At 43.4% G+C, this 24,209-nt stretch overlaps 1 protein-coding gene across 1 annotated transcript; it reads right to left on the bottom strand.

Annotated features, from left to right (window-relative positions):
• Nucleotides 1–4,924: 4,924 nt before the first annotated feature.
• Nucleotides 4,925–21,751, bottom strand: LOC308405655 (uncharacterized protein). Its single transcript, XM_080896353.1, has 9 exons — nucleotides 20,896–21,751; nucleotides 12,183–12,389; nucleotides 11,665–11,878; nucleotides 11,288–11,449; nucleotides 10,215–10,433; nucleotides 8,997–9,143; nucleotides 8,634–8,874; nucleotides 8,311–8,475; nucleotides 4,925–7,951 (listed from the first exon to the last, which is right to left on the bottom strand). Exons 1-9 carry the CDS (start codon nucleotides 21,588–21,590, stop codon nucleotides 5,508–5,510), a joined length of 4,494 nt encoding a protein of 1,497 aa, XP_080752479.1. The 5' UTR covers nucleotides 21,591–21,751; the 3' UTR covers nucleotides 4,925–5,507.
• Between the last annotated feature and the right edge of the window lie 2,458 nt (nucleotides 21,752–24,209).

Genomic DNA, 24,209 nt, shown 5'->3' with positions numbered 1-24,209 from the left:
TTTTTAAAAATGACTTTTGGTGAATCGGTGAATCAGTTAAGAGAGAGGAGAAAAAAGGAAGTATACGCTATAATCTGCTAAAGTGCAAAACACAGCAACTCATTTATGATTTTTTTTTTCCAGAGAAAGAGCAGTGGGGTATATTTTTTTCTTTGTGTGTGTGTATGTGTGTGTTTGTGTGTGTGACACAGCCACAGACGCTAAAGAGCAGCCTCATTTCCCTACTGAACTTTCAAGACTTACGTATAAACCTGCGCCTGGTGTTTGAAGTGGTTATGGGAATCACCTCGCTCTTTCAAAGCTTCAGTCTTGTCCTTGTCTGCTGTAGCTCCCGGAGTGTGTGTCGGTGGGTTTCGTAGTGAAGGTGGAGGAAGTCTATATATATTTTTGTGGTGAACTCTGCGAGCCCACCCATACCCCCCCCCCAACCTTAAATCTGTGCTTGTGCTGCGGTTGTGCTACCAGAATAACACGTTACGCGCTACATAAATGCACCTTATTCCCCACCTAGGGCTGCACAGTAGTTCAGAAGCGCAGGATCGGGACCTCCCAAAAGGCGTTTTAAAAAGCTGCTGCTTAAAAAAAATTTCTATTCTTATTCTACTTTTCTATTATTTTTAAATTTATTACAGTACGTGAAGCCCAGTTTCTGAATTTTAGTGTTTTATTTAAAAAAAAAAAAAAGAAAAGAAAAAAAAAGAGAAGAGAAGGGGGAAAAATGAAAATTTAAAGTGTTCATAAAAAAAACCTGTCAGGTGAGATTACCGGATGTTTTTATTGATACATTTTAATGTTTTGGTGTGGTTACAGTGCGGTATTTTACAACCTGACCATATGTTTTGGGTGTACAAACCTTTACAAACTCTCTATGCCAGCCTGGTAGATTTAATAGAAATTCATTTGAAAATGAGTTTTACTGAGGTGCAAAAATTCCTTGGGTACACCACCAAATCTAGAAACATTCAGAGAAAGCAGTCTGACAAGGCAGCGTGAGTCTGAAAGCCAGTAATATAGACAAGTTGTTTTAATATTGGAGATAACATTAAAGCATAAGAAAGAACGGCCTTTCAATCCATCTATGTAGGCTGACTGCTGTTACTGTGTTTTATATAATAATGAGGATTCAAATAATCAAAGTTGCCTTCGAAAATAGCCTGTTAGGCTGGTTTGTTTCCAGCAGGAAGACTTCCCTCTGAGTCTATTTCAGAGCCAAGCAGCAATTACAAGTCCTGTTTATCCCCCCGCCTCTATTCACGGCTGGTAATCCAGGCTGGTCTGCCTTTATTAACCTCTGCTACACTCCTGACTCCACACTGTGAGCTTCTCTTCACTTCACAGACTCCTGGCTGTCCTGTGCTCACCTGTCACTCTATGAAACATACTGAAACATATTCATACTAGTCATATGCGATTATCTCGCAGGGATGCTCGTTTTCTACCCCGCTGTACTCACCTGTTTTTTAGAGCGTCGTCGCCATCTAGTGGTCACTTCACCACCGGCAGGCCCGAGTGTGCTGAACTGAGAGCCTCCAACCAGAAACCTGCTCTGCTTCACTATGTAATTGTGTAAATGTGCTTAGAAGCACGTTTCCATCCACAGCCTCCAGCCTCACACCTCCCTCTCATTTAAAATGCCAGCACAGGTGCGAAAAAGCTGAAATATTTACAGTCAGACACTCATCCATTTGCTGAAACATTAATGTTGCTTTGTGAGATTCTGCAGGGGCTATTTAAACACAGTGCAAATAATAATAACAAGTGCAAATCCAATACTTTAATGCCTCTTAGCTTGTAGATGTGAAAAATAATTCCCTCTCTGACGCCCTCAGAGGCTGAAGTGCTGTTGAAAACCTCTTGGACTCTAATGAGAGGGGAGGGGAAACACATGTGAGAGACAGAAAGTTAGCAGGTGTATCAGTGGGAATGTAATCCGCCCTCATGAAGGCGGATATTCATTTAGTTCCTCTCAAGAGCGGCAGAGATTTAAGTGTCCCCACATTCACAAGCTTAACCTTGGAAGTGAGCGTGCCTGCCCTCTGCGGAGAGGTACAGGATTAGGGTTGGGGATCCATGAGCAGCAGGCAGCAGCAGCAGAGCTAGAGTGGGAGGCAGAAGAGAGACACTTCACCAGTCATTCATCCCACACAGGTAGAGGTTGTACTGCGCAGAGCTGGACCTGAGTCACCAAACCTTCAGTCCTAAATCCTCAGAGATCATGTATGACTCCAAGGCTGAGTCACAGAGGTCAAGTCCAAGTCGGATCTCAAGTGATACTCTGTGTGCGGATAATCCATCCAAGTAAATCTATTCAAAGTAAAGCAAAATGCTGGTTAGTGGCAGTGATAGGAAGCAGTCGTTGATTTATTTTCTGTGCTCGAGTTAAATTTAAAGGCAAGTTTCGAGTTTGTATTTTCTAATTTCCTTTTCTTGAATATGATAATTTAAAACTTACAATTTACTGACTGTTGTGGTTGGTTTTACACAGAAAAATGCAGTTATCAAATCCCAATCTGAAAAAGAAACACTTCTTAATTGTTTATGTTTTATACAGCCACTTTATTAGGTACACCTTCCTAGCAGTGGGTTGGACTGCCTTTTGCCTTCAAAACTGCTTTAATTCTTCATGGCATGGATTCAACAAGGTGCTGGAAACATTCTTCACAGATTTTGGTTCATCTAGACATGATAGCATCACACAGTTGCTGCAGATTTGTCAGCTGGACGTCCATAATGTGAATCTGCTGTTCCACCACATCCCAAAGGTGCTCTACTGGATTGAGATCTGATGACTGCCGATGCCATTTGAGTACAGTGAAGTCATTGTTGTGTTCATGAAGCCAGTTTGAGATTATCTATACTTTGTGACATGGCACACTACCCTGTAAAAAGCAGCCAGCAGAAGATGGGTACGCTGTGATTTGCCACTAAAATCTGAAAAAAACAAAACAAAACAAAACAAAACAAAAAAAAACTTGTGAGTTTCTTGCCCCAAAATACTGGTTAGTTTTTTCTAACTAAACGGCACATATGATTCTACCTTCATATTAGCTACAAGGATTTTCTTGTCAGATGTGTCCGATAAAACCTAAACAAGCCTATGTTATTGTTTTTCTTTTCTATGTGGTATCTGTTGCATTTCAAAGAATGACCATGTCTAGATCTACCAAAAAAATCCATATTTCTCAGTAGGGCTGAAACACATACCATGATTCATATTTCACATAAAACAGTAATAACTTGAGGTTTTTGTTTTGGTTTGTTTTTTTTAGTTTTTTTTTTTTTTTGTACTAAGAATCAAAACCTATTTCTAATGAAAATGACATAATACTTTTTTTTTTTTTTTTTTTTTAAATTGGTGGGACATTTTCAATCTACAGTTACAAAGAACAAGTCAACTACAAGTCAATTTGAGTTTTAAATTCCATGATTTATGCAAATTATGCTGCTGCTTTCCTGTAAACTGTCTTTCTGGGAGTGTGGTAAAAGCTTTACAACAGCATTTACACCTTTTTGATGGAAAAAAAACACAATGCAAAGTATAATTGAAGTGTTCGGTTAAAAAAAAGAAAATATGGAAAATCTGTGAGACAATCTTTTTGCGTGGGAGTGTTTGCTCAGTCACAGCTCTGAGCATGATTAAACAACAAAACAACAATTATTACTGTGGAGAGTTCACTTTTAACAGTGTAAAGCTTTTTTGTGAAACCCAATTCAGTTCAGTTCAATTTAATTTCTAATGTGCCAAATCACAACAACAAATCAAGACTACAATAATACAAAGAAAACAGAGAAAACCATCATATATCCTTATATGAGTAAACGCTTTGGCAACAGTGGGAAGGAAGAACCCCCTTTTAACAGGAAAAAACCTCTGGCAGAACCACTATAACTATAGTTCATAACAGTTTTTAGTTATGAATGTAAAAGTCCTGCTTAAATGGTCCAAATGTCTCACACACACACACACACACACACACACACACACACACAATAAGCTCACAACTCACAAGATGATACCTAAATCCACTTTATTCTTACATCCAGCTATACACCATCATCATCATCATGTCAGCATCATCATCATCACAAGCAGAAAATCATCACCCTCAGTGTCACACTTATGATCATCAGTTTGGCAGCACTATTAGCCGTCTTTTCTTTCCAAAAGCTAAAGCTGTGATAAATAAAAAATAAAACATTTGGTCCTTAAATATATCGTCTAGGCAACATGGTATCAGGGATTAAGACAGAAATGCCTTGTTGCTACCCACAGAAAACATCAAACATCACTGGAAACTGTGCTGAAACAGTGTCATAGGGCGACAGAAGAAGGAAACCGCTAATTGAACATGAGGCTGACGGCAGCAGAGAGCAAAGTGTCGGGCAAACTGAGAGAAAGGGAGTGAGTCTGTGAGCGTCAAAGAAACAGTTAGCGACCAGAGCTGTGAAATCAGATGAAAGGCAGCTAGACAGACACGAGATGAAAGACAAAGAGACCGAGGAGTGAGGAAGCACACAACAGACCCACAGAGAGGCACATATTTACAGTACAGGGAGACGGGTGGAGAAAGAAAGAAATCAAGTGAACCACAATGCACAGCAGAGCAGTATTGTGTGTCACACACACGCACGCACACACGCACACACAGAGAAGAAAAAAAAATACAATTTACAGAAGCTGTCAAAGCGAACATGTAGATTTAAAAGGTTTGTATTGTTCAAAAACTAAACACCACGCACCTGGGACAACAAAACTACAAGTGGACTGCTCCTAATTTTTCAAATTCATATGAATATTGACTTTACAGTGCTTTTTAAACGCTATATCAGTATAATTATTATTATTCTGATGAGAAAATATTACACTTTGGTGAAGAATGGGAGGCAAGAGGGAGTTGGAGCTGGAAACAAGGAAGTATCTGCTCTATTGCCTGCATCTTGTCATCGTGACTTTCCTTCAAACAGGAAAACAATTAATATCTTCCCACATTCATTATTATTGTCAAGGAAATTTCCTGTTTAATTAGTGAGAAAAATGCGTCACAAGTATTGCTTTTTTTTCATTAGCTTTTAATTTTTTTTCCAGACTCCCAGACGTTGTTTCCTTCCCGTTTTATTGTGTAGATACACTGCAGCATATTTCCACTTCAGCTCCCCAGCTTGCTCCAACAATCACTAACACAGATATGTATGTATACATTTGGATGTTTTTTTTAGACTCCGCCTTATCAACCCCGCTGAGGACCCCTAAAGTCTTTCTCCTGGATCCTTGATCGATGGCTTGGCTGTGAGTCACGTGAACACCTGATGTTCTAAGACAATCACATCCTAGAGTGAATGCAAACATGTATCTGTCCTCGTGAGATCACGGCTTGTCTGGTGCCAACTCTGACACAACTCTGCATATCCATGGCTCTGCTATTCAGGCACCCACCACAACACAAAGGCCAACATTTTATGAGGTTTTCCTCCTCATCTTTTTTAAAATTTTTAAATTTTTTTATGTTTTACATGTTGGCGGGCAGTTTGTGTCGTAGTCCCTCTGAGTCTTTTCTGCCCGGTGACAGCTGAGGGTCTTTTTGTCCACCTTTAGGAGAGGTGGATTTGGCAGGGGAGTCTGCGTGTGCCGACTGGGTGGGTGCAGTGGTGGATGCTTGTGTGGTCTGGACAGGGGTGGAACGTGTATTGAGTTTTGAGGACTGGGTAGGGGCAGCCATGGTGCTTGGTATTTGTTTTGGGGGGTTAGAAGAGGCCGGCTGAACACAAGGAGAGGTGCTGGTGGTGGTGGTGGTGCTGGAGGGGGTAGAAAGAGAGGGGGACTTTGTGGAGCATAAAATTGTTGAGCAGGAGGCTGTGGATGTGATTTCTTTGGCAGTGGAGCTTGGAGTTGGGACAGGAGATGTTTGCTTTACAGGATGAACTGAAAAAGTTACTTTAGTTGGAGCGTTAGTGCTAGCAGGTGTTTGGGACAGAGTTGAAGTTTGGGTTGGGGTGAGAGGTGAGACCTGTTTAGGAATCTGGCTTGAAGTGGGGACTCTTGCTGAGCTGGAGACTGAGGCCTGGAGACAAGGTGTTGGACTGTGGCATTTACTCAGGGAGGGGACCGATGTAAGAGGGATGGGAGATGAGGAAGGTGTTGGGGTGAAGGTCTGGGTAGGGGTACCCGGTGTGCTGGCTTGAGTAGGCGTTTGGGAGGGGGTAGATGTTCGGGTGCGGGTTGTTTGAGTGGGAGAAGGGACTGGAGTCAAGACAGGGCTGGCACCCGACAATGGAGAAGCAGATGGTGGTGTGTTGGATGCCTTCGCTCTTGGGCTCTGGGGGTGGGGCGGAGAAGATGAAACCAAAGAGGAAGGGGGAGAAGAGGATGTGAGTGAGGATCTGGTCCCGTAAGGCTGAGGTAGTGGAACAGGGGTAGAAACAGAGGATGGAGGTGGTGTGGAAGATGGAGAGGGAGAGGACGAGCGGGAGGAGGGTGTAGGAATCGGTTTGGGACGAGGAATTGAAGAGAGCGACAGTGGGCTTGTTCCTGCCGATGGAGGGGTGGAGCAGAGAGGAGGAGAGGAGGAGCGGGAAGGGGTCATTGGGATTGGTTTCGGTCGAGGAGTCTGGCAAAGAATAGGTGTAGGAGATGAAGGAGTGGGTGCAGGGGAAGGGGTGGCAGAGGACAGCGGGGTATGCTTTGGAGGAGAGGAAGATGCTGGCACAGACGATGTAGAAGGCATGTGTGCAGCTGTGGCAGCAGAGGCAGTGTGAGCTGCAGACTGTGTCTTTACAGTCTGTGCTATAGTGGGCTGGACAGGAACTGTGCCCTGTGCTTGTGTTTGTGCATTAAATGGCATATTTGTCACCAGCTGTACTGAAGGATTAGAGGTCAGCAGGCCTGCACTGCTTCCCCTGGCTAATTGCCCTGCCAGAAACGGAGCTGCTAGCAAATTACCGCCAGAGGCCTTCCGATGGAGAGGAGGGTGAGGCTGCACTGCAGCCCAAGAGCGATGAGGCAGGGTGGGCTGTGAGGCTGAGAGCAGCCTGGCTTCCTGGGTGAGTCTACCCAGTGCTGGGAGACCCTGTGAAGTGTTTCCTCCATGACGTAACAGAGCCTCTTTTGCCCCTTGCTGAGCTGTAAGCAAAGTGTTGCCATCTGATGGGCCACTGGAGGCAGGCGGATTGGTGGCTGGTGTTTTGTGGGGAGGTGCAGCTGGTCCTCCTCCTCCTCCTGTTGGGGCTCCAAGAGATCCAGAAATCGCTGAGGGATGATCTGCCTGAAGTCGGAGGCTGTAATGGAGATTCCTTCCTTGTTGGACAGAAGTTGGGACAGAGGAGGCTGAAGTGGGTGGAGTTTTAGCAACAGGAGGCGATGTCACCCCACCAGGAGGGCCCATGGTTGAGGGGGAGACAGGAAATCCTCTTGGCGACAAGCCACCTATTCCTCCCATCGCCATCATCCCAATGAGAGAGCTCACAGAGGGGCGAAGGGGCTGCAACACAGGAGCACGAGGAGAAGAAAGAGGGAAAGAGGAGGAGGGAGAGGGGGAGATGAGAGGGGAGGGCAGGTAAAAAGCTCCTCCAAGAGCGTGCTGCTGCTGCTGCAGCTGCTGCAGCTGCTGCTGTTGCTGTTGCTGTTGGTGCATGAGGGCAATGGCTACATTACTTGTTGCAGCCGCAGTCTGCAGCGGAGCATGGACCAGCGGCGCCCAGATGACGGGGCGTGGCCGAGGAGACACCGTGCCACTTCTTCCAGCGGCAGCAGCGGCTGCGATGGCATCCTGCATGGCTGGCATGCTGTCGTGTTTAACAATCTGCTGCACCAGCATGCTGTCACAGGAACCCAGACCTCCTGCTGTCATACCACCACCTCCTAGACCCCCCCCACCTCGGCCTCCACCACGACCCATGCTGCCACCAAGAGAACCGCCCTGGGACGACTTCCGCGTGAGCATGGAGTTCTTCCTGCCTGTAGAGGAGAAAAAGAAAGCGCAAATGTGAAATAAAATCTTCAACATGTCTTTGTAACCTGAGATACTGGGCTTGACAAAACGGAATGCCTAAAGGAATGATATCTTTTAAAGTAGGTAAAGCTGTCACGTAGCTGGAGTTTTAGCCTCAAGCGTTTTCCTGTTTTTTTTACATTACAAAGATTTCTAATCCTGAATTATTTTTACTTTTAATTCTTACAGCTTGTATTCAAAGAGGACTCCTGATCTTTTGGCGGCTTGAACAATCCTAACAAAGGGCCTGTGATATCTGCAAGTATTTGGTATTGTCAGTATTGAAAAAACAAATGTATGTAGCAATTCAAAAACCACAAGTTACCAATACGGTCCAGTCGGTCAGCTGCAACAGTTTCAAAGGCACGTCGCATCATCGGGTGTTCCTCCAGAACCTCATTGAAGCTGTCCACACTGAGAGAGTACAAACGGCAATATGTGTCTGCTCGGACACTGGCTGTCCTCCGTCCTCGAGTCAATAAGCAGATCTCTGACAATTAGAGGACAGTTTTATCAGTATAACAGGGAAATTGCAGTATATACAGTAGTTCTGCAAAACAAACCACAGAAAAAACTACTGCTATCTTCTGCTTCTGCTCCTCCATAACCTTCTCCTTCTTGTTTAACGAGACACCAAAACATCCTCACCTCCAAAGTAAGACCCATCACTCAGCTTGGTCTCCTTGTTGCCACGGGTCAGCACGCTGACGCGTCCGTGCTGGATAAAGTACATCTTACGTCCAACTGTGCCCTCACGGATGATGAAGTCTGATGGCTGAAACACTTCAAAGCGGAGCTTGGTAAGTACGGCGGTCACAAAGTTGGGATCAGCGTTGGCGAACAGCGGCATGTTAGCAACCAGGCTGCGGCAGTTAAAGCTGACTATCTCCTAAGCAAAGAGGAAGAAGGGATAAAGAGAGGAGGGAGTGCTAGTCAGAGATCTGCTGCAGGCATGAACACAGCATCTACGGCATGTATGTGTGATGGTGTGGGTGTTTGTGAGTTTATCACCTCTTTTAGCGGCTCACTAAGTTCTCCCAGGATGTTCTCTTCATCGAACATTTTTCCCTGGAAGCGGTGCTCGTAGTACTCATGGATCTTTTGCCGAACATCTGCTGGGAGCTTATGGAACGACATGTACTGCTCCACCTGCTTGTACTGCAATAACGAAGGCACAAACACATTCACTTTAAGAGAAGAGTACGCGCAGACTGTGGAAATACATTCTTTAGAAATTTTATCTCAGAATCAACCTTGAAATGTGACCTCAGTTTGATATGTTTGTGTTGTTGTGTGTGGGTCAGTGCCTCAATAGATACTCAGACACTGAGATGTATATATGTTAGATAGTAAACTATCATCACTTTGCACAGCCATTGTGAGGTATAATTTCAAATCTACGAATGTTGACTCACAGCTCCAGTGGGAAGTTACGATCTCTTCAACACTGTGGGTATAATATTGTTTTTAACTGTACAATGTGAATTACCCTAATTCATTATATGCCTATATTTATTATGCAGAAGAACTTCAGTGATTTCAGACACCAACTTCTTAAATACTTTATCTCACTAGAGCGTACTTCCAGGTGTTAGAAATATGTTGAAATGTTTTTCCCCTTTTTTTGAACTCTAGTTTATCTCTTGACCCCTTTGCTAGGTTCACCCCCAAATTGAAAAACACTACTCCCGTGGTTATCTGACTTTTTCTGGCAGGGTCCTCTTTAGGAGCTAAAAAAGTTCATGCCTCCCACAGTTTGTATTAATCATTAACACTAAAAAGGGCCTATTTTGATTTCTAGTAAAACAAAGGTCACTGTGATAACTTTAGCAAACTCTTTGTTTTTTTTTTTCCAACATAAATCACAAACTTGTTTTTTCCACACATTTTTCTCACAGTGATCTATGCTTCCCCTTGCACTGGCTTCATGCAAAGATTTGTTGGTTTGGGGCTCAAATTTAAGAATTTGGAGTATTTTTTTTGTTTCATTTTAAATTGTGAATCTTAGCATCAGCATTCAAGTACTTCAGCATTAATTAAAACCAGCATACTGCTTATAATAGTAATTGAAACCCCAGACAAAAAAATTGAACAAAGTTTAAAGTCTGAACAAGGAGAGTCAACCTAAAGGCTGCAGGCTAGAACGGACCCACCTGGATGGCTTGTAGATCTACATAGTCAGAAGCACCCACAGTCATACGACACTCATAAACAAGCGTCATATTTCACCTTTTCCTGATACTGTCGCCGCGATGAGTCTAGTGACTGGATCAGAGCGGTGGCGTGGCCGATGAACATGGCATAGCAGGTGGCGCCTACAATCATACTGAGCATGGTGAGCCACACGTCAGTCATCCCCTCGGGAGCCTGGGCACCGTAGCCGATACACAACATGTGGCTCATGGCTTTGAACAGAGCATAGGAGTACTGCACACCCCATGTGTCGTTCTGTGAGCGGGAGAGGAAGAGAGGAAGGGTGACAGAGGAATAAAACAAGTTTCAAGCGTTAATTACAGAGACGCTGGAGCCTTGAACTGTTCTTATTTTAGTCGGGTTACGGGAGTGTTTTCCCCTCTGAGTGGCTCAGCCAAACCATTTTAGAAAATACAGCTGAGATCATAACATATTGCAGGAGAGCAATTTAAGTGCCGAAAGCCAGTGTGCTGACCAAAATCATAAAATCGAGCAGCTGCGCTACATATAAAACAATAAAAGGGCCGTCATCTTGCATTATTAAATAAATGTTCTAAAGAGGGACAATAAAATGAGCCGCCTCTATGTGTGCGTGTGTGTGTTTTTGTGTATGAGTCCAATTATACTAAGACGTTAATGGTCCATTGGACAAGGGGACCTTCTCTGGGGAAAATCCCAGCATCAGTCTGCTTAGCAACCATCACACGGGCAACTGCAAGACATGAGTCAGTTGAATATCTGAGTCTGTATGCTTTCATGCAAAATCTCCAGCAGGTCCCCAGGCCTTCCACAGATTGAGCTCATTCACACCTACACCTGATCTCTCGGAGGTTTTTAATTACAGTCAATCTTATTTCAACTGGACATGTTGCTGCATGAGCCAGTTAACACAGATAAGGGGCAAAGCATGGCAAATCTGATAAACAGTGAGTCTTTTCAGAAGCAGCGGTTTGCTTCAATCTCAAACAAATATTGCGCACGCTGTTCAAACAATCCAGATAGGGTTTTGTGTGATTCATTCAGCTCAGCCTGAACGTCACATCCTGCGTCTGTTGGCCTGACAATAAAGTCGTTCACTGAAACATATTAAAAATAACACAGAGACTCACCACCATCACGTTCTTAGAAACCCAGCAGTCAGGAGGGAAGTCCTGCAGCATGGGGACCAAAAACTGGAGACAGCCATCCCAGTGGCACAGCAGCAGCATCATGCCAATTAGATTTACTATCCTTACCATAGCACTGGCAAGGTCATAGGTCATATGGAAGATCTGAGAAAGAAGAGGATGTAAAAATAAGTGTGGTTAAAGAGAGCAAATGGGGTTTTAGATTTTTTTTATCCCTAAAAGCCTCTTGATCAGCAACACATCCAAAACGGGGGTGCCTCTGCCCTCCAAGCATGTTGTTTCATACAAAAGGGGCTTCTGATGAGTCATGCCTTAAATATTAAATCTTTTCCACAAATATCTGAGTTTGTGCTTCTCACCTCCTCCCACTGGTGGATGTAGCGGATGAGCCTGGACAGGCGCAGGAGCCGAAGCAGGCTCAGGATTTTGGTGAAGCGGACTATCCGCAGTGCCCTGGCCGTCCTGTAGACCTCTGAGTCCAGACTGTCCACCATTAGGAAGATGTAATCCACCGGGATGGATGACACAAAGTCCACGAGGAACCAGCTCTTCAGGTATTTCTGGCGAATCGCCCTGACGTTAGAGTGAGATGGAAGACCAGTGTCATTCCTCATTAGGCAGTCTAGTCTCGTGGAAGAGAGTTCAACATTTGCTTGGCATGAAACCTTCCTCATAAATATTCAACAGGAACATAGTGGGATTTGAACAAAGCTCTGCCACTGGCCTCACATCACCTTTTCACATCTCACACATTAATTTGTTTGAACACAAACCCAGCAGATGGCCAGAAGAGCAAATTTAAATTTATGGCATTGGTCCTGCTGCACTGATATTCCAGACAATACACACACACATGCACATAAATGCTCCTTCTAACCTCGGGTCGAGTAATATCTCAGTGTTGTCTTCCTTGACGATGCCGGTCCTGAAGTTAAGGACCAAATCGACCATGAAGAGAGTGTCCGAGACCACGTTAAAGATGATCCATGAAGGAGTGTTCTCGTCTCGAAAGAACGTGATGCCCACTGGCAGGATGATTAGGTTTCCCATCATCAGCAGTAACATCAAAAGATCCCAGTAGAATCTAAAAAGATAACGATGGACTCTTTATTTACCTCTGGTCTCTCCATCTTCGTTTCTTGTTTTCTTATATTGTCTTGTTGTTTTAAAAGGTTTGCCAAATAGCACAAATAGAATTTAAAATAAAGGCAAAAACATCTCAAGCTGCTGTTTGGATTGAAGACAGCTTTGCACACTTTGGCAGTATCTTAACCAGTTGAATATGCTGACTCACATGCTCATGACCCAAATATTACACTTTAATTATTGGCAAGATTTTAGTAAAAAGATGATAAAATGGCATAACTCATACAGTGCAAATGCTAAAAATACCTTGCAAAAACAGAAAAAAGACTTTCATGTTGTGGTAAAAGAGGTTTAGCAGCATCTCGCAAAGCAAAAACAGAAATATTAAATATTAATGTAAGCGAAATCTTTCTTTTTTCTTTACTGGGACCAATATAAGCTTCATCTATATGTATGTTTAGCATAAGTCAGTATTACTGAAATCTATATTAACATGATTTTACAAACAGAGACACCACGGTTTTGTCACCTGTGAGCAGCTCAAATGATGAGCATTAACAGAATACTCAAAACTGAACAGGATTAGTATTCACTGTGACTGAAATCTGCATGTGTCACTTTGTCACTTTTCAAGAGTGAACCTGCTTATAAGCTCTTTGTGAAATGACAGTGTGGTGAAGTATACCAATCACGCATAACATTTTGACCACCGGCAGGTGAAGTGAATAACACTGATTATCTCTTCATCATGGCACCTGTTAGTGGGTGGGATATATCAGGGAGCAAGTGTATATTTTGTCCTCAAAATTGATGTGTTGGAAGCAGGAAAAATGGGTAAGTGTAAGGATTTGAGTGAGTTTGACAAGAGCCAAACGATGAGACTGTTATGGCCCTGGCCATAATCTATTTTGGTGGCTGTTTCTTTGTCTGTGTCTTTAAGTCTTTGCAGGCCCTGGATTGGATGAGCTGACGGCTGCCGATTGGTCTGCTGATCATGTGGTCGCATTCAAAATCCATCACCAGCAGTTGTCCTGGGGCAGCCACTGACAGCAGCAGCAGACCTGACCCTGGCTTCCAAAACCCATGACTTTTGTGACTTTCTCAGTTCTGTATATAGTGTGTACATTAGTTTTCATTGTAAATAGCACTGGAGCAGAAGGGGTGAGCTGCCTTATTGTTTTTCCTTGCACTGTTTTCTCCTGTTTATCTCAGTTAGGGAGTTAGGTGTAGCGCTTGTCTTTTGTTTGATTTTTGATTTCACATAGGGTTTTAGATAGCACCTCCTCCTGAATTAGCTTGTTTTGTTTGTTATTTTGGCCTTTGTTCACCCCAGAGCTTCATTTTGCAGTGTAGAAAAATAAACCACCATTCACTAAGAAATTGGTTTTCCCTCTGTGTATGGTTTTGGGGACCAGGGCGGGGCAATCTTTTCAAACTTATGTTGCGTTCCTGTACCCCTAGACTGGGGCGTAACAGAGACAAAAATGGATGGGGTGTTCCTGGTATGCAGTGGTCCAAGGAAGGAGCAGTGGTGAACCAAGTTTTACTGATGCAGGGGCGTAAACGCTGGGCAGCGTGGTTGGATCCAACATACGAGCTGAAAAGTTGATGCCGACTGATAGAAAGATGTCAGAATTTGTTGGGTATAGGGCTGAATAGCCACAGACCAGGGTCAGGGTGTCCGTGCTGACTCCGATCCACCACTGAAAGAGCCAACAATGGGCATGACAGCATCAGAACTGGAACACAGCAATGGAAGAAGGAGGCCTCTTCTGATGAATGACGTCTTCTTTTACATGGTGCATGTGCTTTAATATATGGCATTAGGAAGTACTATGGGAAGAAGTCCAGCAGAGGCAGTGTTCTGCTAGGATGGGTCTGGGCTTCTCTGGCTGCAAAAAGGGGACCAACACAATATTATCCAGGTGGTCATAATGTTATATGTGATTTGTGTACAGGAAGATGAGAGAGAGCCTAGAGCATGCTTCTTCTGCTGTGATGAGTCAAAATTCCTACTGTTAAAAAAAAGAAAAGAAAAAGACTGTATCCTGCACTTGATGTGGATAATGCTACGTTTCCTGCATATTCATTTAAAAATGTTGTTTGGCTGAATCAGGGCGCCATGTCTTCCTCTTGTGTTCCTCCACATTGCAAAAGGCAGAGCCAAGCATCTGTCCATTTTTACATTCCCATCCTAAACATATAATCCTGAAAAATCAGATTCAAAGGGGCACAACTCTGATTCAATCTTACATTTCCATAAGTTCAAAGAGACACATCAAAACAAGATTGGTCAAAGTTGAAGCACCTGAGGGCAAGATGGGTATCACGTTCTTAAAGCCTTCCCACCGACTTGGTGCCATTGGATTTTCTAAAACTTGTTAAATGCATTTCCACCAGATTAAAAAAAGAAAGCTGCTACTGGCACAGTTATACAACATTGGTGGTCCCAAAGTTGGAGGGGCAGATGCAAGTGCCTACGGGAGACGTTACTGCAAGAAATTTGCCACCATTCTGATAAAACTTCAGTGAAAGCAGGAGAGGCTTCTCTGTGAAAAGCAGGGCCCAACTTGTAATATTCAGTTCTCCAACTTGCAAACTGAAGGGCACTTCTTAAAATGCAACTGGCCAGCTCTCTCCTACCTGATAACCACCCCGACCTTTTAAAATTCACATTTCTACTAAGATTTCTGTAAGATTTTAAAAACTTTCATAAAGCTACAAATGTGTTCAAACAGGTGTTTGTACATGTTTGAGAGCAGAAAGTGTGTGTTTTTGTTTTTTAAATAATCTGTGCTTATTCACATCCGTGAGCCAGGACAATAACAAGTGCAGTCCTCCTGGTAATATAAGTCAGGCTGTAGTAGATATGAATGTTTCCCTCAAGACAGCTTCATCCTTTGCTTTGGCAAGATAAAGCACCTGTGCTTCATACTAATAAAAAAAAGAAGAAGTGATTTGAGAAAAGGAGGAAGACAGTGAAGAACAGAGGGAGGCAAATGATCAGTAACCTTGGGAGGCCTCATCAATCTGAATGTCATGCTGGAGGACTCCGTGATGTAGCCGTCTCGGAAAAAAAATCAGGCGATCACTCATGTCATTTGGATGCTGAAAGTGATTAAAGTATGACAGAAGAGCCGATCCAATCATCGGGAGATGATTCGTGTCATCTCTCTCTCTCGTTTCTGCTAAGCCCTTTAGCCAACGCGTTATCAATGACTTGCTTATTCTTGCATCCTCACGCTGTCTCCGTCTCGCTCATTTACACACACAGTGTCTCTTTTTTTAGACAAAGTACACTCAAGCTCTGCGGTCGATTGCTATGGAGCACCAATTTAGTAACAGAACTTCATGGTGTGATGCTACCACTAGACTGATGAATATTAAGCATGCATGAGTCATCGCTCGGCCCCACACACTCTTCTGTCTGACTTTGTCACTTACACTGACAGATGTATTGCTTCATAATCACTGGCAACAAACACGCGGGGATTATTTACAGCAACATGGTCGCTCTTGCAGTTGTCGTAGCAGTGAAGGCGATTTACTCCTGACTTGGAGAACTTGCCTTGTTAACTCTGACTGTGGGAACATGTCTGTAAATTACATTATGCCTGTCAGGACCCCGTAAACAATATGAACCATAATCCTGTACCTAACGAGGCTCCCATGGAAAACCTTAGAGAGGTTACTTTTAAAACAATTAATTTAACATTGACGTGTGGACTTTGCTTTTGCCATTTTAACCATATTAGATACTTAATAATGTCTCTACTGAAGTGACTAACTGATCAGCATAAAATAATCCTCAACCAGTGACTAATTGATTATCCAACCACTGATTATTGATTAACTGCTTGGAAAAACATTCCACGGACACGGTAAAATGATTGTTCCTCCTCTTGCGATGCATTTGTTGACATCTACATCAATATTATATCTATATTTAAATTAAAATATGTAGGCTCTCTGAAACTGACTCCTCAGTAAATTTAACTTACTACAGTCACTAGCTCATGACTCCTTGTGGTGACACAGAATTTGCAGCAAAGAAGAAAGTCACGGGGAGCGGGGGTGGGGAACAAATCAGACAGCTAATTAACTCTGACAGGTTACTGAAATTAAGTTATAGTGATAAAACACACAAACACCATGGCTGAGTGAATTCATATATAATTCCAATATTTTACCCGCTGAGATTTTCTTCCTATTAAAATATTGCTATGTGTCATAGATGATTGTGTTACCACATGATATATAGAGTATCACAGCATAAATATATTGTGACATTACTGTTATTGTAGGCAACATATTGTGATTTTATCATATTGAAGATTATGCTCTGATTTCCACATCTAATTTACAGATTATGGAAAATATTGTTTGTGTCAGCGCTGTATTATAGGTGGAAAATGCTAGTACATATACAGTGTACAATTTATTAGGTACACCTTCCTAGTATTAGATTGGACCCCATTTTGCCTCCAGAACTGCTTTAATTCTTTGAAGCATAGATTTAACAGGGTGCTGGAAACATTCCTCAGAGATTTTGCTCCATGTTGGCATGACAGCATCACACATGCTGCAGATTTGTTGGCTGAACATTCATGAATAAATCTCCTGTTCCACCACATCCTAAAGGTGCTTGTATTGGAAATGGAATCTGGTGACTGTGGAGGACATTTAAGTACAGTGAACTAATCTTCATTTATAAGAAAGCAGTTTGAAGTGATTTCAACTTTGTGGTACCGCGCATTATCCTGCTGGAAGGAGATGAGTACAATGTGATCATAAAGGGTTGGGCATGGTCACGAACAAAACTAAGGAGTGCTTAAATGATGCTCAGCTGGTACAACGCGACTCAAACTGTGCCACAACTATCACACCACCACCATCCTGGACCATACAAGGCAAGATGGATCCATGTTTTCATGTTGTTTATGCCAAATTCTGGCCCTACAATCTGAATGTCTGAGCAGAAATTGAGACTCATCAGACCAGAAAACATTTTTACAACCTTCTGATGTACAGTCTGAGTTTCCTGTTCTTAGCTGACAGGAGTGGCACCCAGTGTGTTCCTGATCTGCTGTAGTCCATCTGCTTCAAGGTTCAACATGCTGTGCATTCAGAGATGCTTGTTTGCATATCTTGCTTGTAACAAGTGGTTATTTGAGTTACTGTTGCCTTCCTATCAGCTCAAACCAGGCTGGCCATTGTCCTCTGACCTCTAGTATTTTGAGGTACTTGAATATATTTTAATGTGCATTTGCTCCTTGAGCTATCTAATCTAATCTATTTTATTATTTGTTTATTTCCTTGTTTTTAAATGTCTGTACAGTACCAGCTAACAGCTCACAATCTGAAATGTTAGATGGTGACTTGTTAGCAATTCACCTGAAGAAATATTCCTCTTACATCAAGTCAGTTTCTTTTTTCTTATTCCTTTCATGCAATGAAAGAGTAAAATTTATGTTACAATACAATACAATACAACTTTATTTGTATAGCACGTTTAAAAGACCAGCGGTACACCAAAGTGCTTTACAATAAAAACAGGAAAATTAAGACATGATTAAATAAAAGACTATTAACAAAGTACCACATATGTCATCAGGTTGAGGGCACTAATTATATGGCAATAGAAAGAATATAAGAACAAAGTTACTAAGAACAGATATAGCTAAAAGATAAAGTACATAAATAAAAATTGAACCAAATATAAAAAAGGGACACTAACTAGATGGAAAAACTATGTTGAATAAGTGAGTTTTTAAACGGGATTTAAAAGATAAAATGTTTGGCCTTTTCTTCCAATGGACTTGCTTTTGTTTAAGTACTTACTGAGTACTTACTCCTACTGCTCAATATAGTACATTACCCTTCAGGGAATTATGTATTTCTCATCTTTAACTTAAGAAAATCTATTTATTCTTGCAATCTTGTATCTATCATACAGGTTTCACAGATTAAAATGTGGATCATATGCATTGTTTTAGTTTGCTGAGTAAAATACTAGGTGACACTGTCCATGTACACTGCACATTACTCTGCTTCTATGTACTACAGCCTACTGTTTCCATGGGGATGTGACAGCTGATTCAAACCTGAATGAAGAAGGGAAGACCCAAACAGACAAGAAGATGTGACAGCCAAACTAAAACTCAGAATAAATACCTGACACGACCTGGTTTCTGATTTTCCACCTGGTGAAACACCGCGAGCTGTGCACTGTGCGGTTCATTCGGGTATAAATGCATATAGTGTGCACTTGTGAACTGCACTCACACATGCTTATACACACACAGGAATTGCAAATGCAATCAAAGCTGCTCTCTGTAACCTCATCAGTATTCCATTTTGAACACGAACAGGTGGTGGAGGGTAACCGACCTGTATCTACCTGCTCAGCTGTTGTCATACCAAAAAACCAAATCTACTGTAATTGAGGCCAAGTGTCTCCTGTGTTGCCTGTGATTGGTTCCCTGCTTGCGGTTGGCCAGATGTCAGCTCCTTGCAAGTTTCCACCCATCATCCAGTCCGGCACATACAGACAAACAAGGACAACTCTACATGTATCAGCAGCATCACTGATTCAACATGAATTCACTCTGCTTCTATTTCTAACTCTCCTCACCCTTCATCTCTCACTTTGTATGCTTCTCATGCCACAATGTGTATTTTCTTCACCTCTTCTGCCCCTCATTATGTATTCTTATAGGTGCAGCAACAACACATCTTTTCTTAATGAGGTGAAAGGTGTGGGAGCTTATCGGCAGACTCAGTAAAGACAGACCAAATGTACGAGCACAAGCGCTGCCACACATTCTAGTGGCTGCAAGGGCCAAAACACATAAAGCAGCTCTGAAGGTAATCTGTCTTCTTGTCTCTCGCGCCTCGGCCTTGCAAAGTTCCTCTTCAGGTACTTAACGGAAAAGTTAGATGACTGAATAATGCATAATGCATACTCAACTTGCATAATTTAGAATTCCATACATAATTGACTAAAATTCAATTGCAATTCTGCAACGGGCTAATTAGGACTATTTAACTCATCAGATGTCTTGGTTGAACATCAATTAATGCAGGACAGGCTGAGATTCAATGAAACACAAACTCATTCACAACACTCTTTGTCGATCCTGCCTCGCCTTCCTCGCTGACTACCTACATCACATTACCTGCGAGCAGCCCCATAAGAAGCACGTGTGAGCGATCATTACATTGACAGACAATTCAAAATGACACAGTCAGTGTGTGCCTGTGTGTGGTTGATGAGACAAAAGTGGGCCAGGAGCCTTGGGGATCAAGTCATCCATTGTTGCTGCAGTCTGTCTGGAGATTATGAATGCTGCCTCTCCCTTTGCTGTCCATCTGCACATCTTAGGCACATGCAATTATGGAGAGCGATTTTCTGTGAATACCTGGCCTATTAACTCATAAATAATAACGCATATTTAACATGTGCAATATGAGAGAGAGAGAGAGAGAGAGAGAGAGAGAGAGAGAGAGAGAGAGAGAGAGAGAGAGAGAGAGGGGGAGGGAGATGTATAAATCACAACACTATTGTAAAGTAAAGACCCTACAATAATACAGAGAAATCCCCAACAATCGGACGACCCCCTATGAGCAAGCACTTGGAGACAATGGGAAGGAAATCTCCCTTTTAACAGGAAGAAACCTCCAGCAGTTTCAGGGAGGGGCACTTATCTTTCACAACCCGTTAGGAATGAGTAACCAAACCCGGCTTACCCATTCCTGTACTAACTATTCAGCTCAGGTGGCAGAAAAATCCTAATCCGCCACCAACAGGGAGCGCTGTGCTTGGTTAAGCCACCTTTACATGAAAACATACTGAACTTTTTACCTAAGTTACTTGGAAAGGGACGTGCACCTTTTGTCTATATCTGTGAAAGATTATTTCCAGGAAACAACAGGCTACTATAATAAAATATTCCTCTTAGAAATGGAGACCAGCCATTGTAGCGTTCTGTCTATCTTGGAGACCTTAGCCCCTGATCGCTGCTCTTTCCATGAGCACCTGTAGCTGTGTCTTTGTTGTACAACCCCACTTTAAGCTTCATCTTCTCCTCTAACCCTGACGTAATTTACTATGCACTACTGCCGTGCCCTGGGAATATATATTTAGCCTCCTGCATTTCTTTCTCCTTTCCCAGTTGTCCTCCTCCCCATTTCCCCTGTTAACAAGTGAAGAGGTTGCTTAATGCATGATCTGTTTTCCTTTTCCTCTCTCTTTCTCTCTCTAGTTAATTGTCCATCATTATACTTCAAGTGTGCTCTGTAAAAATGAGCATGAATTCAACTTGCTTTGATCCACATTTCTCAGAAAAAAACATAATCTGTATTGAAAATGCTACAAGTGGCATTTAATTCACAAACCAACATCAGAGTGACCAGCTGCTGTGGAGGGTGTGTGTGTGTGTGTGTGTGTGTGTGTGTGTGTGTGTGTGTGTGTGTGTGTGTGTGTGTGTGTGAGGGCTCCATACCTGAAGTCACTGTAGGGGTGGATGATCCACGCTCCTGCTGATTTCAGTCTTTCCTGCTCCTGTTCCACAGCTTTGTGCGATCCAAACATGCGCAGACTGAACTTGTTGACCCCAGGCTGAAGCATGGCTCCAAACTGTCTCTGGATGAAGGTGCTCTGGTTGGAGTTGCTGTAGTCTTCCCCGTCCAATCCCATGCCAAACCCACCCAGGCTAGACTGACCCATCATCTCAGGGGTTCCTGCTGCATTGGTGTTGCATGCTGTGGTTGTGGTGGTCTCTGCACCGGTGGCCACCACCATGACTCCGGTCCCAGTGGAGGACGTAGAGGCCAGGGCTGCACGGGAGGCGAAGCCTACTGATCGCGGAGGAGGATGGGCTGTGCCAGAAGAGGAGGACGGAGGAGGCGGCAAGGGAATCGGGGTAGTTGGAGTGCCTGCTGTACGGAAGGGCAGGCCGTCCCTGGTGGAGGCGCTCATGATGGAGAGGCGACGCCCGCGTCCACCTGAGGATGTGCTATCTGCCCCAAAGGAGCCCCTTTCTCCCTCCAGCGAGGCCTGGGACAGCCTGTAGCCGGGAGAGGGCAAACTGCCCTTACTGCGCCTCTTCGAGTCCCCTCCATTACGCCTGGGCAGGCTGTCACCCCCGGACCCCCCGGCGCTACTAGGGGTACCCACACCTCCAGCCACCCCATCCATCCCAACTCAGGGAAGGGGAGGAGTGTGAGAGGAGGATCAATATAACCTGTGACCCCCACCCCTCAGAATAACTATTCAGTACTGTCGACCTGTCTAGGTTACATAGATGAGAAAGTCAATGAGGCTCTGAATGTTAAATTGAAGAAGCGACAGAAAAGTGCAGCGTGTCTCCAGTCATTCTCCCGGAGTCTTCCGCCCTCTTTCCGCGGATGTGGCCATTCTTACCTCAGTGCCCTTGGAAAAAGCCCCATCCAGACAAAAATATCCCCCCCCCCCTATCACTGTGACGCCTGCAGCTTCACTTTTCCTCTTTTCTTAAAGAGTCTTGTTTGTCCTTACAGATGTTTCTCTGCCAGTCCTCCTTCCTCGTCCTTGAAACGCTGCTCTCCGCCCGAGGCCCTCCCTCTCCGCTCCACAGTCGCCCTTAACGCTCCGACACCGGTCATATTGGCACCGGATTCCCGGTCTATTGTAGATAAGAGCGCTCGACGCTCATTGGCCGTCCGTGTCCTGTCCGTGTAGCCTATATGTCCAGGCTGCCTTCCCAGTCTTTGCCCCTTTCATCATATATCATTATGTAAGAGATGTTTTGGGCGCTAAGGTGTCAGACTGGGGAACATTCATCCGAGGATGAAAGACAAGGACACTCGATACTCTGTTAGGAGGGATGGGTTGTTAACGGACAGAAAGGACGCACGAAAAAAGGCAGAAACGAGCGCTCATTCCGAGACGCACTGATTCACTGTCGAGGACACGCACTCGACCAGCAACCAGGCACATGCACATAGGAAAAACGGGAACAAATACGGCTGGGAAGGAAGTCAGAATACCCCAGGTCTAGCCCATGTTTTCACTGAGTCCGCCACACGTTGTCATTTTCAGTATCCGTGCGGGAAAAAACACCTTCACCATGACGGAAAACCCATCTACCCGCGACTGAAGCGCAGTCAGACACACAGACAGATTTCCTCCTTTACAAAAAAAGCTATTTTATATATATAAAAAAAACCTGATACCGCAATTAACTTGATGAGGTTCTCACAGCCTGACGCACCACATTCCATGTTTCCTCACATGCAGGCGCTGCCATGCACTTCACTTCACTTTTCAATGACACAGTCTACAGGGATACGGCGGCGTCCCTTCCCCTCTTATGGCACCAACGGCAGATTACAGACTCTACATTTAAATGAAGAAAGCTGCTCCGAGGTAAAACTGTGCGCTCCCATGAATTTCAAACCTTCCTTAAAAAAAAAAAAAAAAAAAAAGCAACTTGTTGATCCTTGGTCCTCAGGAAATTGTGCAGAGCAGATGGAGTCCAGTTTACGGCTCAATTTACTTCCTTTTCTGACTCAACACTCAGAGGTCGGTCTGACACGTCCGCAGAAGCGCGCCGCCAGCGCGTGCAAATGAAATATTAAATAAATAAATGTCCATATAATAGTCGGAATCTAATCAGCTTGTTGCCATGGCATCCGCATCCCCATCATCCTTCCCCCAAGGCCGCATGCCCAACCGGCGCAAGACGCACGCATCCCTCGCAGGTACAGGATGCGCGTCATCCCTTCTCACCAATGTGGCGAGGGAGCGCGTGATGGAAAGAGGGATGATGAAACTTTATTTAAATAGCAAAAAGGGGCAAGCCTTTTTTGTACCAACAATGGGGAGGACTTATGAAGGAAATAAAAGAAAAATGAATGAAGTCCTCAAAGAACGCTGTGATCCAAACAACGTGAAGCAGATACACCTTTTAGAAATGAAATAATAAATATAAATTCAATCTGCAGTTAAACTCCAGAGCTTGAGTTCGTCTAGAGAGATATGAAGGCTGATACATCATGAAATAGATCACAGGGTAGTTTACTGTAATATACTTTTCCCCCTTTAAGTATTTTAAATGTATTTAAGTACTCGACTACATTTTTCACAGCAAGATTTACTTTTATTCGTCAGCTGTTTATTGGTTATCCTTCTTAAGTAAGAGACTTTATAGTCGATCTGTCAGTATTCTAAGGTCAAGAAATATTGTGAATGCAGGGATTTTAAATGTAACAGAGTAGTTTATTTTTTATGTGTTGTTACGAATTGTGAACACATCTACATCCAAATTACACTCAGCAGGGAAAAGTATGTTCAGCTTAAGAACAGCTGTGAAGTACTTATGTAAACATCTAAAACTACAACATTTTTGAGGGAAAAATTACATTTGACAGCTATTTACTACTTAGTATAAAAAGGGCACCTATTATGTTCATTTACAATTGCTGTGATGGCTATTTTTATTCTTGGATTAACGAGTGGGAGGCTAAATACTCTGTACAGCAGATGAATAGTATCTGAAAGCCATGTCCTTAAGAAACAGGGGGGAAAATCCAGCAACGTCCCAATCTGCTAGGCCTTCAGTCAATCCATCTGCTGTTCACTGAAGTCTCATCAGAAAAGCTCTCAGTGCAAGGGTGGGTGTCAAGAAGCCATTCTTATTGAAGGGAAACAGGGAGAAAGGCTGTGGTGTGTCAAATTACACAAGAAGTGGACCGAAAATTTATGTCAGCAGGTATTGAATTGATGAATGGAATTGATGAATCACAATTTCAATATTTGGTTCTGATCATCACCACC

The sequence above is a fragment of the Rhamphochromis sp. 'chilingali' genome (assembly GCF_963969265.1).
Source record: "Rhamphochromis sp. 'chilingali' genome assembly, chromosome: 11".
NCBI lineage: Eukaryota > Metazoa > Chordata > Actinopteri > Cichliformes > Cichlidae > Rhamphochromis > Rhamphochromis sp. 'chilingali'.
The sequence above is the reverse complement of the archived record's forward strand: the minus strand, read 5'-3'. Positions and strand labels throughout refer to the sequence as shown.